We start from the raw sequence: 16,999 nt of genomic DNA, 5'->3' as shown, positions 1-16,999 counted from the left end.
ACAACATTTTCTTAAAAGAAACTTTGTTTCTTGAATAAAAGTTAGAAGTATCTTTACCAAACAGTTTACGATTATTTGCAGCACTTCTTTAAATTCATAGCTCTGTTTATGAGAATTTAGTTTTGTTTCCTTGGGCAACCAACTGGAGCTTCACTTTCTGTGGGTCTTTTATATGTATGAACATTTACATGTGGATTTTGACTGACACTTGCATAGGACACCAATGAAAATGCAGCAGCTTTACAAGTTACTGCCACAGCATTACCTCAGAGTATATTCCCTAGTATGTCAAGATTCTTTGTCATTTTTACCATCAGTCGTAAAAATATATTATGCACTTAATAGTGTACTTTTTGTGTTGCCTGATCTACTTTATCATGTTAAAATTTTTGGAATCAAGAAAACTCTTGGTATCTACTCAATTGATTAATTTGATTGATCATTCGGAATTAAATATGTATGTACTGAAACAGCCCTCTTTGGCAATAAGCTCATGCATTTTCTATTAAACCACAAGCACTACTACTATGAAGAAGAAGAAACACAAAGTTTAATATGCATCATTTAATTTTAAAATATATATTGAAATACATACGGCAAAAATTTTCAGTCCTCTTGAAAATCTGTCTACTTCTTTAGACTGTGTTCAGATGATGGAGCGTGTTCCGCCCAAAGCAGCATTATATTCTGCGGTAGGTCAAAGTTTCTTCACAATTGTGTTTTTATTTTTTTGCTGCAGATTCTTGCAATTGAAAAATGTCCAGCACCAGCAGAAAAGCTCCACTTGTCATGTGTCACTTTTCACAAGGCAACCAATCAAAAAGGAGGGTAAAATTGAACCTGAGAGTGAAGTGGCTATAAATAAGAACAGTTTTACTCGCATTTGCATTGTTCAATTGAGGCTTGCTCAAAAGCCTTGTGAAATCGACAAAAATTACCACTCAGCACCGTAGCTTAATGAGTATGCTCTCTGTGTCTCTTTGCTAATTGTGGTGTTTAATTCAATTTTGAACACTTAAAATAGTTTTAGTTATGTTCATGTGGGCCAAATTAGGAAGAATCAAAGCTGGTGGAAGCACAATAAGTACTAGATTCTTTAGTCTATCAATTTAGTGTGTGACGTGGTGTTGAACTTCCCACCGATAACAGCACCCATAAAGAAGAAATTAAGAGTGAAATTAAAACTTTAAGTATCAGCTGATACCAATGACATTTTTTCTTTAAAAACTACTAAGCACTAAAATAAAGTATTTCTATCTAAAAATTCCATCTGAAACTAGACATACATAACCAGAAACAGCACTATTTATAAGCTAAAACAAAGTTAATATAAAAAAGTACAAATATATACTGTGTAAAAATAAGTTTTAAACTATTGTAAGTATGAAAATGGTTTGGATAATTGAGTCAAGTGTAATATCAAGTAAAAATTGAAAAACCTGTTTATAACTGTTAATACACTTGTAAGATTTTGAATTCATGTATGTTTGCAGTCACAAATTGTGCATGTATGAAGTAAATGCCCTGAAACCATTCTAAACCCATGGTATACAAGAATGAAATTTTGTTCAACAACAAGCTCAGCAGAGAGCTAACAGGTTAACAGGCTACTCCAATAATATTCTGCTTGAAATTGAAATATGCACTAAATGAGTCACTGAAAAACTAACATACAGAGTAAGATACATTTTAATTTAATGTCTTACATGGTAATCTGTCAAAAATAGTGTTAAACCCAGTGTGGGTAAGTGGATTAACTTGCTGTTAGCTGGGTGCTGATATTACATTGCACATCTCACAGACTTAGTGTAAATTAGCCATGCTATAATGATGAAAAATGGTTTACTTAGTGTAGAAAAAAAATTGGATACCTACCACGTATAGTGCAGCTATATGGTAGGTGTATTTGACAAACTTGAACCCTAAAGAGTAAAATTCGGGAAAATTAAAAACCTCTTCGAAAATTGATAAAAGCTACATGGACATTTTTCTTTGAAAGGCTGGAATCAGCTATTTCTCAATTATGCCAGTTAAACTCAATAAACGTTTGCCTTGTATAAACTTGATACAATAATTGTTTCCCCCTTTCATCCTATTTTTCAATGGTTAGGACCACCACAGAGGAGATATTATTTGGGGGGTGGATCATTTTCAGTGTTGTTGGGGCAATAGTCCATCAATGAAAAATATCCAACCAACAGCCTCCTGGGGTCAGAAACTGACCACTGATATAGAACTAGAGGATGACTAACGCAACTTTACATGTACAAGGTGGACCAACAAGGTAGGAGTGTCTAATAGAGTGGACATTGAGTGGACATGGTGTTTAAAAACACCGGCAGCATTGCTGTGTCTGATCCACGTAAACCAGTGCAACACAAACTAACACACTACCACCCCGTCAGAGTCACTGCAGTGCTGAGAATGATTCACCACCCAAATAGTACCTGTTCTGTGGTGGTTCTGAGGATTGATGAGAAGGGTAAAGAATGGCTAAAAGATTAGCCTAAACTATAATCTGTAATTGTAGTTCTACAAAGTGCACGTGGCTCTGATAAACTGGACAAGGTAGATGCAAGGTGTGTACTTAATAATGTGATTATGAAGTTGAAGATCTCCAGAAGTCCAGCAGTTTAGCCTCAGCCTTGCGATAATGGCAGATATTTTCAGTGTTGCACCGGTTTATCTCTTGAATTTGACAGCGGCATATTGGACAAGCTCTGTGTTGTCTCGAGGACTTCTAGAGGACTCGGACTCCTCAGTGCAGGAGTGTGAAAAATGAATGCTAGAATAGTGAAGAATATCCTAAGCCAAGAAAAACAGACAGATTAGTTATGTACACCATACTTAAAGATGTCATATGATCACTTAATCCCTAAAGCATTCACCTGACTACTTTGCCGAGGGCCTCCGTGGTCTTTAGCTGGCCTGGACTTTCTCCTCCTGAAAGATAAACAACCAGGGCAATGTTTGTTGAAACTGATAACATGCATTCTATTGAAAATCATGTTTAGATCACATCAACCATTTACATACCACATCCATAGAGCTGCTATGATGAGTATTAGAACCAGAAAGAGTGACGCTCCCACTGTTGCTCCCACCATCGCATTCTTTGACATCTCTGGACCTCCAAGACCTCCAGAAATAAACAAGGGTAAGAGAAAGACAGGAATAATTAAGCTACGTTCTAGGGCTGACCCAAATAACTTTTTTGGGGCTTCGGAGCTTCAGCAGTCATCCACAGCAAACATTCAAAGCTTCACCACACGTGGGGGGGGTCCATGTCTGATACCCTTGTTGAAAGCACATCCGCTTCATCCACTGTAAAATCTTAATCAGGCCTGCTAGCTTCTTTTAGCATTGGACTAGCAGGTGATAGCACCATGTATGTATGGGTTAACCAGTGCTTCATGGTGGTAGTCTAATTCGAGATACATCGACATTACTAAGGGTTGAATACAGTGGGGCACTGTTTGTCAGCCTAGGAATACTGGGAATGCCACTTAGCACTGCATTAGCAAGTATTGTGAATGAGCAGAAAGTAAAGCACCCAAGCTGAGATGATATATATATCTCCATATCCATGTTTTAACTGCACAATTAAAAGTATATAGTACAAGAATGTGCTTACAAAAGCTACTGTTGCATTGCCACACATTCAAAGTAGTTCAGTTTTTTTAGAAAAGAAATGTTTGTCGGGCTGGTCTATGTTTATCCATACAAGGCTTTTTATCTTGAAGTGCTTGAATACAAGTGGAATGGTGGGTTTTCTGGAATAGAGTAGAGGGCTGTGTTTTTAACCGGTAGCACTGGAGAGGCTGTGCTTCTTCTTGCCATGTTTGTGCTGTTTTCAGCAAATTAAAAATGAAGCTGCATTTCTTAAAGCTGGAGTTGTTTAAGCTTCTCCCGAAAATCCCATATGTTATGGTATTTTACAGTTTGCCTTTATTGATAGCTTACATTAAGCCAAAAAAACCCAATCTAAATCCCAAAATTTAGAACCAAATACCTACTCAATTAATGCACATCCGCATCTGCGAATTTTCGGGGCCAGCCCTAATATACATTCACAATCTAACTAGGGGTTGCCCATGCTAGTCGATTAACACATTCACTGGTCAGCACTGTGGACAGAAGTCAAATAGTTAAGGATAGTGCCTGAAACACAGTTATGGTAAGAACTGCAGAGACAAGGCTGCTGAGAAAACAGAGAAAACTTTTTTATCATTGTCAAGGTTTGAGAATATCATATCAAGTGTTAATTAATGTGTCTTAAAGGACTTACATGGATTACTGAGTGTTTGATCAGTTGTCATTTATTTTAAGTGCAGAACTAAATAACATGAGGCTAATTTCCTGCCTATAAATGAGTTAGTCCAATCAAAAGCAACCAGACACTGTATCCATGACAACACAACAACTAACTGAGTCTCACACACTGCGATCAGTGTTCAAGCCTCAAGCAGCAAATATAGAGCTACACAAAAAACAACCTTCTACAGTACATACTCATTGATTTCTGAGTCCTGGTACAGCTTGCTGGGCTCTAGTTTAGGATCATTAGTGGGATGTGTGGTTTACAGGACTCACAGTCACTGAGTGTTTGATCAGGAGAGCGGAGCTCCTCGTGTCCTCTCACAGCACAGGAGTAGCTGCCTGTGTCTTCACTGCATTTCAGGTACAGCTTGTTGTCTCTGGTGTGTTTGTTAGTTACAGGCTGTCCGTTCTTGTACCACATGTATGTGGGGTTGTTAGGCAGAGTGCAGGTGCTGCTACACATTAGTGTTACTGTCTGGTCATCTAACACTGTGCTGGAAATCACTCTTACCTGCAGAGCTGAACATGCCGAAAAAATAAAGAAAACTGGTTATTAATCCATTAGCAGATCCACAAAAAGACAGCCAACAAATTTCAGTTCGGTGTAGTATGTCACCTGTAACATTTACAATGATTCCAGGTCTACCGCTGAATTTCCCTGTCTCAATGTTGGTGATAATTCTAAAGTAATAATCTCCAGAGTCTCTCTCTCTCAGATTGTTTATTCTCAGAGTGCAGTTTCTCCCTGCAGCTCCAATAAACTCCACTCGACCTGCAAACTGCTGTTCCCCGCGCAGGTCCATTTCTTCCTTCTTAGACCTGTCGTAGTGCCAAAATATATTATTTAAATGATAATTACTGGGACAAGTGTAAGTGCAGGGAAAGTCCACTGATGAACCCTCCAAAACACACACTCTTCTATCTGTGTAGGTCACATTCCAGCAGTTCCCATCAGACACACCTGAAATGATGAAAGGTTAAGAAGATGTCATTTAAAATCACACTTTTTCAAAAGTCTCAGCAGGTGGCTTATAATATAGTTATAATCCCGTGGCTGAAATTACTAGAGCATGCTAATTGTTTGCCACTTAGCTTCAGTATTTTTTTTTCTCACCTGGTCACTCTCATACTTACACAGTGGAGAGGAGCGTATGCTGTTATAACCATAAACAGAGCAGGAGTAACTGCCTTTATCATCACCATCACTGGATAAAGGAAAGGGATCATGGTAGTCTGTGTATTTCCCAGTAAATTGTCCATTCTTGTACCAGAAATAACGCTGGCGGGCAGGCGCAGGGAGGGCGCAGGAAGTGCTGCAGGTCAGACTGTTTGTTTGTTTCTTCACCTGCAGGTCTGATTGGAGTTAAAGTTAATAATGTATCATTACATAACAGACAAGTGTAACTGAACATGCTCTACAGGCTGGCTGCTTTATTACCTGTAACTGTTAGACTGACTGCAGTTGAGATGCTGAGATGTTTCTCTCCTTGTTCTGTGATGATCATGAGGTGATAGTCTCCTGAGTCTCTGACTCTCAGGTCTTTGATTGTAAGAGTTGATTTGGAGTCTGTGCTCTCAGCGCTCACTCGCCCTGCATAGTCTGAGTCTAAAGCTAAATCCTCGGGATGTGTCTCATTCCTCCATTTAGCTTTCTGTTTAAAGCTGAACCAGAACACAGTTCTGATGGCGATGTTTGGGTAAGAACAGATCAGGTTAACTGCTGATTCCTGCAGAGCACAGATAGTCTGATGACTGCAGGACACACTGACACTCTCACCCAGACAACCTGAAACAGACCGTTCATTTAGACGTTGAGAGAAATGTGAACAAAAATTTGATATGAACGTAACATAAATGATCATAACTAGCATAATACAGTAACAACATTGAGAACGTGAAGCTAAAAAAAGGTAGTCTTCCATGTCACATCATGCTATTTACAAAATGCATGTTCAGTTTATCCTGCTTAAGACCAGATGGTGTGCAAAAGCAGCTTTTAACATTATAATGTTATGTTCTAAATCTTTCGCATGTGAAACAGAGATTGCCAATCTTTTCTAATTCATGGCCCACGCAGCCAATGACAAAAGCTTCCACGGCCCACAAGATCTTACCGAACAGGTCAATGAAACTGCAATCTAACATAATACAATACAAAAATCAGGGTAGCCCATCAGTTTTGCATTATTATGTTGCTGAAATGGTGGCGCCTTTAGATGGTCAGTCGGCGTCACCTGTGGAAAGTGCTTTAAAGAAGGCAAATACACCACAAGTACATGCTGATTTAACTAAACAATCATAATTTCAGTTACAGCTAGGGCGGCAACTAATGATTACTTTCAACTAATCTGTTGATTATTTTTTCAACAATGTCAACAATGATTACTGTCACGCCCTCCGTCTCCTCCTTCCTGCGCTGTTCCTGTTTTACCTCACCTGCCCAATGTAACGGGGAGCGAGAAGGCGGACGGATGTGCTGAGATAAGTGAGATTTATTATGGGCAAATCCAGGGTCGTGGTCAAAACATTCCAGGTTCATATAGCCATCACGGACAGATCGAGGGACAGACATGACAAAAACCAGAATCAACACAACAAACGGAGACTGAGACATCAAACAAAGACCGGCTAACACAAGGGGCAAACACAGGGCAAGCGAGTGGACAGGTGAAAACAATCGGGGCGGGGTTACAAAACAAGGGGCAGGACTACAGATACCAAAACAAACGCACATGGACTAAACCAAAACACGAACACATGGACAGGACTGGGAGGGGCCAATCATTAATACATGTCATTACATTAATAATGACAATTGAAGTGCACAAAGTCTTTCGAATAAAGGTAATGTAAAAATGCAACTCAAAATAGCAGCCTCTGCCCCAGCATGGGGGGGCAGTTGTGTAGCAGAGGTCGTAACTCTGCAAGACAAAAACAAACTATTTAATAAGTTTGATTAAAATGACATTCACGTAAGTAAAAGCAAAAAAATGAACCCTATGTCCTATATAAAGTCTTGCTGGGTCTGGAAAGGCAAATGTTCAATTAAGGCTTTAAATGTGAAAAAAGGACTTCTTTCAGCCCAAAATAAGCAATAGTTTACCAAAGCTGTAAATTTAGTGCAGGAACGTGAGTTTTCTGACGGGTAAACTAACAAACATTATGATAGCATTAGTTCACTAAGGAACAAAGTGGTAGAAAACACATATCCTTTCGGAGTGGCGTTAGGCCCCATTCACACATGCTACCGGTGTGAGTGACCGATATAGCTTGAAAGTGCTGGCCTTTCATACACACAGCATTTAGATGGATAAACGGTCACATCCGTCACTTTCATCAATAAAAATGTAAATTGTACATGTACACAGTATATTTGTTTATCCTGGACAGCATTCCGACTTATGATTAGGAAAAGGTTTAAGTCTGCAGCACAGAATATTTAACGAGTATTTCATCATGAATCAAATGTAATGTAATTAAATTACATCTTTATAATTTCCTGTATTGTGTTGCAGTTACAGTGGGTTGCAAAAGTATTCATACCCCTTGAACTTTTCCATATTTTGTCACATTACAACCACAAACATAAATATATTTCACTGGAATTTAATGTGAAAGACCAACACAAAGTGGTATACAATAGTGAAGTGGAAAGAAAATTATACATGAATCAAAACATTTTTTACAAATAAAAAACTAATAAGTGCGACGTGCAAAAGTATTCAGCCCCCCTGAGTCAATACTTTGTGGAGCCACCTTTTGCTGCAATTACAGCTGCAAGTCTTTTAGGGTATGTCTCCACCAGCTTTGCACATCTAGTGACTGAAATTCTTGCCCATTCCTCCTTGCAAAACAGCTCAAGCTCAGTCAGATTGGATGGAGAGCGTTTGTGAACAGCAGTTTTGAGATCTTGCCACAAATTCTCAATTGGGTTTAGGTCTGGACTCTGACTGGGCCATTCTAACACATGAATATTCTTTTTTTTAAACCACTCCATTGTAGCTCTGGCTTTATGTTTAGGGTCGTTGTCCTGCTGGAAGGTGAACCTCTGCCCCAGTCTCAAATCTTTTGCTGACTCCAACAGGTTTTCTTCCAAGATTGCCCTGTATTTGGCTCCATCCATCTTCCCATCAACTTTGACCAACTTCCCGGTCCCTGCTGAAGAGAAGCACCCCCAGAGCATGATGCTGCCACCACCATATTTGACAGTGGGGATGGTGTTTTCAGAGTGATGTGCAGTGTTATTTCTCCGCCACGCATAGCGTTTTGCATTGTGGCCAAAAAGTTCTATTTTGGTCTCGTTTGACCAAAGCACCTTCTTCCACATGTTTGCTGTGTCCTCAACATGGCTTCTGGCAAACTGCAAACGGGACTTCTTATGGTTTTCTTTTAACAATGGCTTTCTCCTTGCCACTCTTCCATAAAGACCACATTTGTGTAGTGCACGACTAATTGTTGTCCTGTGGACAGTTTCCCCCACCTGAGCTGTGGCTCTCTGCATTTCATCCAGAGTCACCATGGGCCTCTTGGCTGCCTCTCTGATCAGTGATCTCCTTGTTCGGCCAGTAAGTTTAGGTGGACGGCCTTGTCTTGGCAGGTTTACTGTGGTGCCATACTCTTTCCATTTCCGGATGATGGATTGAACAGTGCTCCGTGAGATGTTCAAAGCTTGGGAAATCTTTTTATAACCTAAGCCTGCTTTAAACTTCTCCAAAACCATATTCCTAACCTGTCTGGTGTGTTCTTTGGACTTCATGATGCTGTTTGCTCCCCAATATTCTCTTAACCAACATCTGAGGCCATCACGGAGCAGCTGTATTTGTACTGAGATTAGATTACACACAGGTGGACCCTTTTGAGTCATTAGCAGTCATCAGGCAACTTCTGAATGCAATTGGTTGCACTCAGGGAAAAGGGGGCTGAATACTTTTGCACGTCGCACTTATTAGTTTTTTATTTGTAAAAAATGTTTTGATTCATGTATAATTTTCTTTCCACTTCACAATTGTATACCACTTTGTGTTGGTCTTTCACATTAAATTCCAGTGAAATATATTTATGTTTGTGGTTGTAATGTGACAAAATATGGAAAAGTTCAAGGGGTATGAATACTTTTGCAACCCACTGTACAACTGACCTGTCCACACTGAAATTCTACATTGGCACATTTTTCTAATCGACGTTGTCGATTTTGTTGACTTATCGTTATATTCCCAGTCATACAAGACTAGGCTCCAATCTACTTCAATGGCAAGCCAATAACTCTTCATGTGAGGAGACAGTATTGCTGCAGCCGCTTCCATTGTCCAGTTATAAGGCATGAAATTGGTCACATTAGTGTCGTGGAGAGGGTTGTGGCAGTGTGTCTGTCTGATGCCTGCTCTTATTCATTATGGACACACTCCACCTCCGTGCTGTCCTGAGTTTAACATCATTTGACATCATCCAAATAATCAAAGATCATCCCACTGAGGGATGTAGTACAAGACATGGCTTCACTTCAGAAGCACCAAAATATCTCAACAGTCTGGTCACTAATAGTGTCAAACTTAATCAGTCAGTGTCATAAAATGATCAGGTCAGTTACGCTGATCAGGCATTATGACCACCTCCTTGTTTCTACACTCATTATCCATTTTATCAGCTCCAATTACTGTACAGCTGCACTTTGTAGTTCTACAGTTACAGACTGTAGTCCATCTGTTTCTCTGATACTTTGTAGCCCCCTTTTACCCTGTTCTTCAGTGGTCATGAGGGGGTCCTCTGTGGACCCTCACAGAGCAGGTACTATTCGGGTGGTGGATTCTCAGCACTGTAGTAACATTGACGTGGTGGTGTTGTGCTGGTCTGAGTGGATCAGACACAGCAGTGCCGCTGGAGTTTTTATACACCTCAGTGTCTCTGCTGGACTGAGAACAGTCCACCAACCACAAATATCCAGCCAACAGCGTCCTGTGACCACTGATGAAGGACTAGAGGATGACCAACTCAAACTGTGCAGCAGCAGATGAGCTGTCGTCCCTGACTGTACATCTACAAGGTGGATTGACAAGGTAGGAGTGTCTAATAGAGTGGACGGTGAGTGGACACAGTGTTTAAAGACTCCAGCAGTTTTATTAGTGTGCCTTGAAGACAGATATATGCTAATGCCTTCTGTTTTGATTGGCTGCCCTCATTCAAAAACACTCCTTATCACTAAATGTAAATGGGTAGGCTAAGAGGCCAAGTAGGCGCATATACAGTCCGGTCCATAGATATTTGGACTTCGGCATAGTCATTGTTATTTTATCTGTCTACCACAGAATATTGGAGCTTGAGGTTATTTACAAACAAATTGGGCGAACAACGTATAAACGAAATGCGTGCTTAATTGGATTGTCGACTGCGACATTGAGGAACATTTCACTTCTTTGCCTTAACAAAAGTCTTGGGTTACTTTCGCAGTATCTTTCAGGCCATTGTCCATCTACACTATAAGGCACTGTCCAGTGCGTTTTGAAGCATTGGGCTGAAACAGATAATATAGCACTATACACCTCGGAAGTCACCCTGCTTTCGTCAGCAGTCACATCATTAATAGGGATCTAGTTCTGCCCGGCAGCCAAACATACCTATGCCATGACACTACCTTCACCATGCTTAATAGGTGAGGATATATGCTTTGAATCATGAGCAGCTCTGTCTCTTCTTCACTCTCTTCTCTATTCACTTGTTGTTCTAGAACTATACATGAGTTTTTTTGGCAAACGCCAATCTGCTCTTCCTGTTTGGAGGCTTATTAATGGGTTTGATCTTGCGGTAAACCCTCCATATTTACTCTAGTGAAGTCTTCTCTTCATTTTTGACGTTGACACGGATGCACTGTCCTTCTGGAAGGTGTTCTTGATTTTGCCAGCTGTTGTGAAGGGCTCATTTTCAGCAAGGAAAGAATTCTTTCATTCAACACAGTCGTTTGCCACAGTCATGCAGGTGTTTTGGAGCTTTCCAGTGCATTCTTGTTTAAGGAGGTACCATATCGTTGCTGTCGGAAGAAAACCTTGTATCTCCATTTTTGGCATTTTTCAGTTTTTGACATAATTTGAAAGTATCTGTTACTCTTTACATTGTTTGTAAATTTTATGATGAATGGGGTAAAAGAAATGACCCAAAATGACATGGGAAAAATTCTGGTTTCATTGACTTACATTGAAAGTAAAGTATGTTTTTTCCTTCTCCTCCAAAGTTACCATTTTGGAGATACAAGGTTCCGACAGCAGTGATATAGGGCACACCATTGTATGCAAATATATAATTCCCAATGGAAAAACATTTTAATGGAATATGGTACAAGCAAAGTGCAACCTACAGGGGGTCCTGCAGAGGATCCCTTAGTCTGGGATCCATTAATTAAACTCCTGGATGTCTCGAAACTGAAATTCTGTTCGGGTCCCTAAAGATAAACTTATTATGACGTTATGCTGTTCATCATTGTTTAGCCTGCTTCACCCACTAAAGTGACCTTCTGTCTTTGGCATTCTTAACTAACTAGTGATGCAGCTCTGGTCTGTCTACACTTTCAGAAATATAGGTATGAACTGTCACTGGGGCAGTTCCCCTCTTGTCACTAGAGTGGGACCCTCAAGGGTACATCTCAGTATCTTTAGTCAGGGAACATAATTGTACCATAATCTATAGAAATGATATGTTCTAAGGTGTATTGACCCCCCTCACCCCGTTTTATTGTTCTGTTTTAAAACATTAGATTAGGAAAAGGTACAAATGTGTACTTTTCACCTGGAAAAAAACTTAATTGGACCTTAAAACCACTGATATACCTTTGAGGGAACATTTATTGTTTGTACCTTGATGAATCACAAATGTAGTGTATGTAAAACACATTTAAATATCAATACTAACATGAAGGGAACTTGCAGATTTACATTTACGGCATTTGGCTGACGCTCTTATCCAGAGCGACTTACAATTTGATCATTTTTACACAGGTAGGAGTTGTTAGGAGTCTTGCCCAAGGACTCTTACTGGTATAGTGTAGGGGGCTTGCCCTGGTCAGGGATTGAACCCCAGTCTACAGCAATGAAGGCAAAGGTGTTAACCACTACACTAACCAACCAACCAGATCTGAAAGAATATTCACCAAACATTTCTTAAATCCCACTTATGCAGTTTTCATGAAGATTCTGCCGTTCACTAATGTTATTTGTGGTTTGTTCTTAGGTAAGAACAGAATCGTCGCACAATCAAGAGTACAAAGGTGTGAAATGTTCTATGGTTAAAGAACATGTCTCAGATCTAGCACAGACTAATTCTTAGGACCTTTCTCCAGAAAATAATTGAACAAAAGACGAGATATTGGTGAATAAAGGCCCAGTGTTCTGTGGGTGGGTGTGAGGTTAAAATTTGTACTGCAGCCAACCTCTAGAGGGCATCAGAGACAATTAGGCTTCATTTACAGTGGTGACAACGGGAACCAGTATTAAACACATCAGACGTTTGGTTCCTTTCGCCACCACTGTGGACAATCCTGACTCTGCAAGTTTCTCCAAAAAGGAGCATTTTACGTCAGTATGTCATGCCATGCCAGAAACCACAAGACCAAGTGTCTCTAAAATTACTCGTGATGATTCAGGCATGTTGCTTGCATAAGGCTAAACTGGTGAACATTGACTTTTTCAGCCTCAAAGCTCCAGTACAAAAATAGAGCTTCCGACACGAAAGATCTCAGCTGTTCAACTAAACTGGCTGAACTGCTTTAACATTACAAGAGAAGCTATGAAACTTTTCTTAGACCAGCAAAGTAGTGCAACATTTAGCATGGTAGCATTCGTGACATGACTAACAACACTGTAGAGGTGCTAAAGACTTTATATACTCCATCTAGCATGAGAGAAAGCACATTTTCATTCACTAATATCATAAATCACACTGTTTATTGACTCAGTAATATAGCGTTCTCTGTAGAATCAGGACGAAAGTAGTAGGCCTACCTCCAGCATTCAACAGTAGGACCGGTAATAGGATTCTGAAGTCCATCCTTCCACTTAGCTATAAAAAAAAAACAAATAATGACCGTTTTCACATATAAATTCCATGAACACATGATACAATAATGTACACGGATGTACTGAACGTCTATTTACAGATTTGTTAAGGAATTCATTGTAACCGTTTACAGGAGGGCTCCTTAAATCAGTGCTTACCTTAGCACTATGTAATTAGTTAAGTATTAAGTATTACCAAAGTAGTTTTTCATTAATCACTCCTTCTTACAATAAACTACTCTGTTGTCTAAAGTGCAATCCAAACTTAAGCAGCTGTGGTAAATACATGTTTAATGGCTCTTACCAAATGCTGTACTCTGATCAGGCATAACATTAAAACCACCTCGTTGTTTCTGCGCTCACTGTCCATTTTATCAGCTCCACTTACTGTATAGCTGCACTTTGTAGTTCTACAGTTACAGACTGTAGTGCATCTGTTTCTCTGATACTCTGTTACCCTGTTCTTCAGTGGTCAGGACCCTCACATAGCAGGTACTATTTGGGTGGTGGACTATTCTCAGCACGTCCTGTGACCACTGCGAAGGACTAGAGGATGACCAACACAAATGAGCTGTCGTCTCTGACTTTACATCTACAAGGTGGACTGAAAAGGTAGCAGTGTCTAATAGAGTGGACAGTAAGCGGGGTTTAAAACTCTAGCAGCACTGCTGTGTCTGATCCACTCGTACCAGCACAACACACACTAACATACCACCACTACTTCATTGTTACAGCAGTGCAGTGTAGAAACAAGGACGTGGTCTTGATGTTATGCCTGATCAGTTTAGTTACTAAGTTAGAAGTAAGCTGATGGGCCTTCTAGGTCTTCAGAGGACTTCTGGAAAGTAAAAAAATTGCCTGTAATTTTAGTTCATTTTTAGAATCATGCTTGTAAGGTCTGCAAGTATTACAGTACGACTCTTATTGCAATGTTCAGTTTTGGATGAAAAAAGTAAAATTCTTGAATCAGAAATGGTTTTTCTCTGTGGTATCTCTGTAGATATAGTCAAGAAAGGTTTACTATTGATTAGGGCTTCAGGAGCTGAAGAGAAGTCCTGAGGCGTTAGATTAGCCATCAGCGTAATTGCAAACTGACGGAGGAATCAACCAATCATGTTTTGATTTCCAGTGGGTGGGACCAGTTTTGCGAGAAATAAAGATCCCTCTAGGCCTTCTGGAAGTTCAAGATACATCACTGACTCTACAGAGAGAGTCACATTTTCCATCCCACCTTAACCCCTTAAATGGCCAAAGCCCACCAACAGGCCAAATTTCATTACACACTTCTATAATCTAAGAATGGCTCAACCAGTTTTACATTGACGTCCCTGTAGTTACAGAATAATAAGGCTTAGTATGTAATAAGCCTGGGATTTTAAGCATAGATACATACTAGTGTCCAGATGTGCCAGAATATAACTGCTGCACCATTTAAGCTGAAGTTGACAACTGGAATAGGAGGCTAAATTTAGCCTCGTCAGAAAGCATTCATGCAAATCACCATTAGCTTAGCGCTAACAAACTACTAGAATCCTATAGGGATGCTAGCAGAAGTTAGCATTATCGTAGAGGTGGGACATTTGGAGTTTTGACATTTGTAACCCAAATAGCCACAGTTTGCCACAGTAATAAGTAATCAAAGATTACTGTATCAGATGTCCTCAGTATAATGAACTGTACTTTCATTAGCCATACAATCATTTAATAATCAATCATGAATCATTGTAGTAATTGTGTGTGTGTGTGTGTGTGTGTGTGTGTGTGTGTGTGTGTGTGTGTGTGTGTATAATGTGTGTAATATATAATAATATAACGTTTAAATTGTCATTAATTAATGCTTATGTCTTATGTAGTTGGTTAAAATGAATGCAACACCTACTAATATATCAATACAATGTTTTATAGGACCTATTGGGGTTTTATTAAGGTTTTTATTAAGGATTTTTCTCCAATAAAAAAACAAACTAGACATGTCCGAATGGTTTATTCACCATGCATTAATCTGCATTCATTATAATTGGAACACAATTGGAGGTCTGTTATGGGAAAGTCGTTCATAATTGCAGAAATAAGACTTTTTAAAGCACATTATTGAACATGAAGCACTTATCACTTATCACTTATCACTTAATATCTTATTTGTGTATAACGCAACATTTTAGTCCTATATGTTCTGCGCACTCTATGTTCTATATGTTCTAGGTTCTAGAAGACTTTGTTTACATCTTAACCATTTAATTATGCAGACATATTGAAACATCTGAGAAATTCCTCTTCAAACTAAAGTGTTGCCCTTATTATGCTTAGTGGTTTCGCAAGTGATGTGGAAAATCAATGCAATAAAACCATCAGTAAACCAAAAACCAGTCAAAACAGATCATCTTTCCTGTATTTACTATTCATAACTTGGGAAAAAAACATTAGGCTTTACTTAGTTAGTTGGTTTGTAAGTAAGCATTGATTAAAGACATGTATTCACCGCAGTAGTTCAAATGTGGTACTCATTACACTTTAATCAATGCAATAAATGAGTAAAATTAGGAACAGTTGCTGGAGAGCTGCTGTTGTAATACATTATTACATACGCACTTAAAGGCAATCGCCACCAATGTTTCAAAATGTCTGAATATGTAGATGATTTATATGTAAGTATTAGTATCAAAGTGGTTTCGTGTGAAACGCTTCGTTCTAGAGAAACTTGCAAAATCAGAATTATTCACAATGGTGGTGGTAGGAACCAGACGTCCAAAGTGTTTAATGCCTCTAAAAGCTACACCACAGATTGTTAGCAACATGAAATACACTGTCTGATGCCTGAGACACGTAGGATTACTGGTGGCTTTGTATAGTAAATAAAATAGCTATATTTATGTTGTGGACATCACGACTCCTGGTTCCTATCACCAACACTGTAAAGCTTCTCTACACTGGTCCATTTCACTCCGAATGTCTTTGTTTACATTACATTATGCAGAAATTCAGAAAAATCAGTATAATTCTTAAGCATTAATTTAGGGACCTTTTTCGTAAAGTGTTATCAGATTCGTTTCTATGTACTAGACAGATATCAAAGCACAGTACATGAGTAAACACAAAGCAAGTGTAGTGGTGAATGTTTCTTACTTGCATCCTCTTGGCACTCCTCATAAGTTAGCGGAGGCTGCTGCGGTATGGAGCGTGTCAGTGTTGTGTGTGTGTGTGTGTGTGTGTGTGTGTGTGTGGATGAAGGTTACAGAAGTGTGACCACGTGGGTGTATTGAGCAAAGGAAGGAGTGTACAGATACGATTTACTTCTCTTTTTTCGTCTACATGTTCACTTGAAGTAATATAAACAGGCATGAAACATCAAGTGTTACCTTGTTCCTTCATTCATTATTAAGTTATGAATCATGATTCATGAATCAATCACAAGTGCTTTTTTTGGATCATTGCACAACCAGACGGGTGGTTATGTCACACTGTTTTTCTATTGGCTTGCATTAATATTCATAGTCATAGTTTCTCTTGTTATTCTTTGCATATTCCACTAATGCACATGGATGATGGTCATTGTTTGCTTTCAACCCCGATTTCCAGCCCTATTTACTGATGTCTTTTACATACACTATATGGCCCAAAGTATGTGGACACCACTATCACAC

General features: G+C 39.3%; 1 protein-coding gene across 4 annotated transcripts; it reads right to left on the bottom strand.

Annotated features, from left to right (window-relative positions):
• Window positions 1-596: 596 nt before the first annotated feature.
• Window positions 597-16,604, bottom strand: LOC108436608. 4 transcript variants are annotated; one of them, XM_017713207.2, is made up of 9 exons: window positions 16,482-16,604; window positions 13,305-13,362; window positions 5,759-6,106; window positions 5,455-5,673; window positions 4,937-5,281; window positions 4,594-4,839; window positions 3,037-3,139; window positions 2,889-2,943; window positions 2,393-2,805 (listed from the first exon to the last, which is right to left on the bottom strand). In XM_017713207.2, the coding sequence occupies exons 1-9, from the start codon at window positions 16,503-16,505 to the stop codon at window positions 2,683-2,685; spliced, it is 1,521 nt and encodes a 506-aa protein (XP_017568696.2). In that variant the 5' UTR covers window positions 16,506-16,604; the 3' UTR covers window positions 2,393-2,682. The 4 variants fall into 4 exon arrangements, 3 of the variants coding, with proteins under 3 accessions (XP_017568696.2, XP_017568695.2, XP_017568697.2); XR_005129646.1 differs by lacking the exons at window positions 13,305-13,362; window positions 16,482-16,604 and adding an exon at window positions 597-1,922 and having other exon boundaries at window positions 2,588-2,805; window positions 5,759-6,628; XM_017713206.2 differs by lacking the exons at window positions 13,305-13,362; window positions 16,482-16,604 and having other exon boundaries at window positions 5,759-6,628.
• Between the last annotated feature and the right edge of the window lie 395 nt (window positions 16,605-16,999).

This window comes from Pygocentrus nattereri, chromosome 25, assembly GCF_015220715.1.
Source record: "Pygocentrus nattereri isolate fPygNat1 chromosome 25, fPygNat1.pri, whole genome shotgun sequence".
Taxonomy (NCBI): domain Eukaryota; kingdom Metazoa; phylum Chordata; class Actinopteri; order Characiformes; family Serrasalmidae; genus Pygocentrus; species Pygocentrus nattereri.
This window is presented reverse-complemented; position numbering and strand designations above follow the sequence as displayed.

Excerpts from the sequence above, each read along its gene's own strand:
- LOC108436608 (XM_017713206.2), bottom strand. The coding sequence starts at position 6,242 with ATGGAAGACTACCTTTTTTTAGCTTCACGTTCTCAATGTTGTTACTGT. Across the intron at positions 3,140-4,593 it reads TGATCAAACACTCAGTGACT|GTCTTGGAGGTCCAGAGATG; the intron begins GTGAGTCCTGTA and ends TTATTTCTGGAG. Across the intron at positions 2,944-3,036 it reads ATAGCAGCTCTATGGATGTG|GAGGAGAAAGTCCAGGCCAG; the intron begins GTATGTAAATGG and ends TTTATCTTTCAG.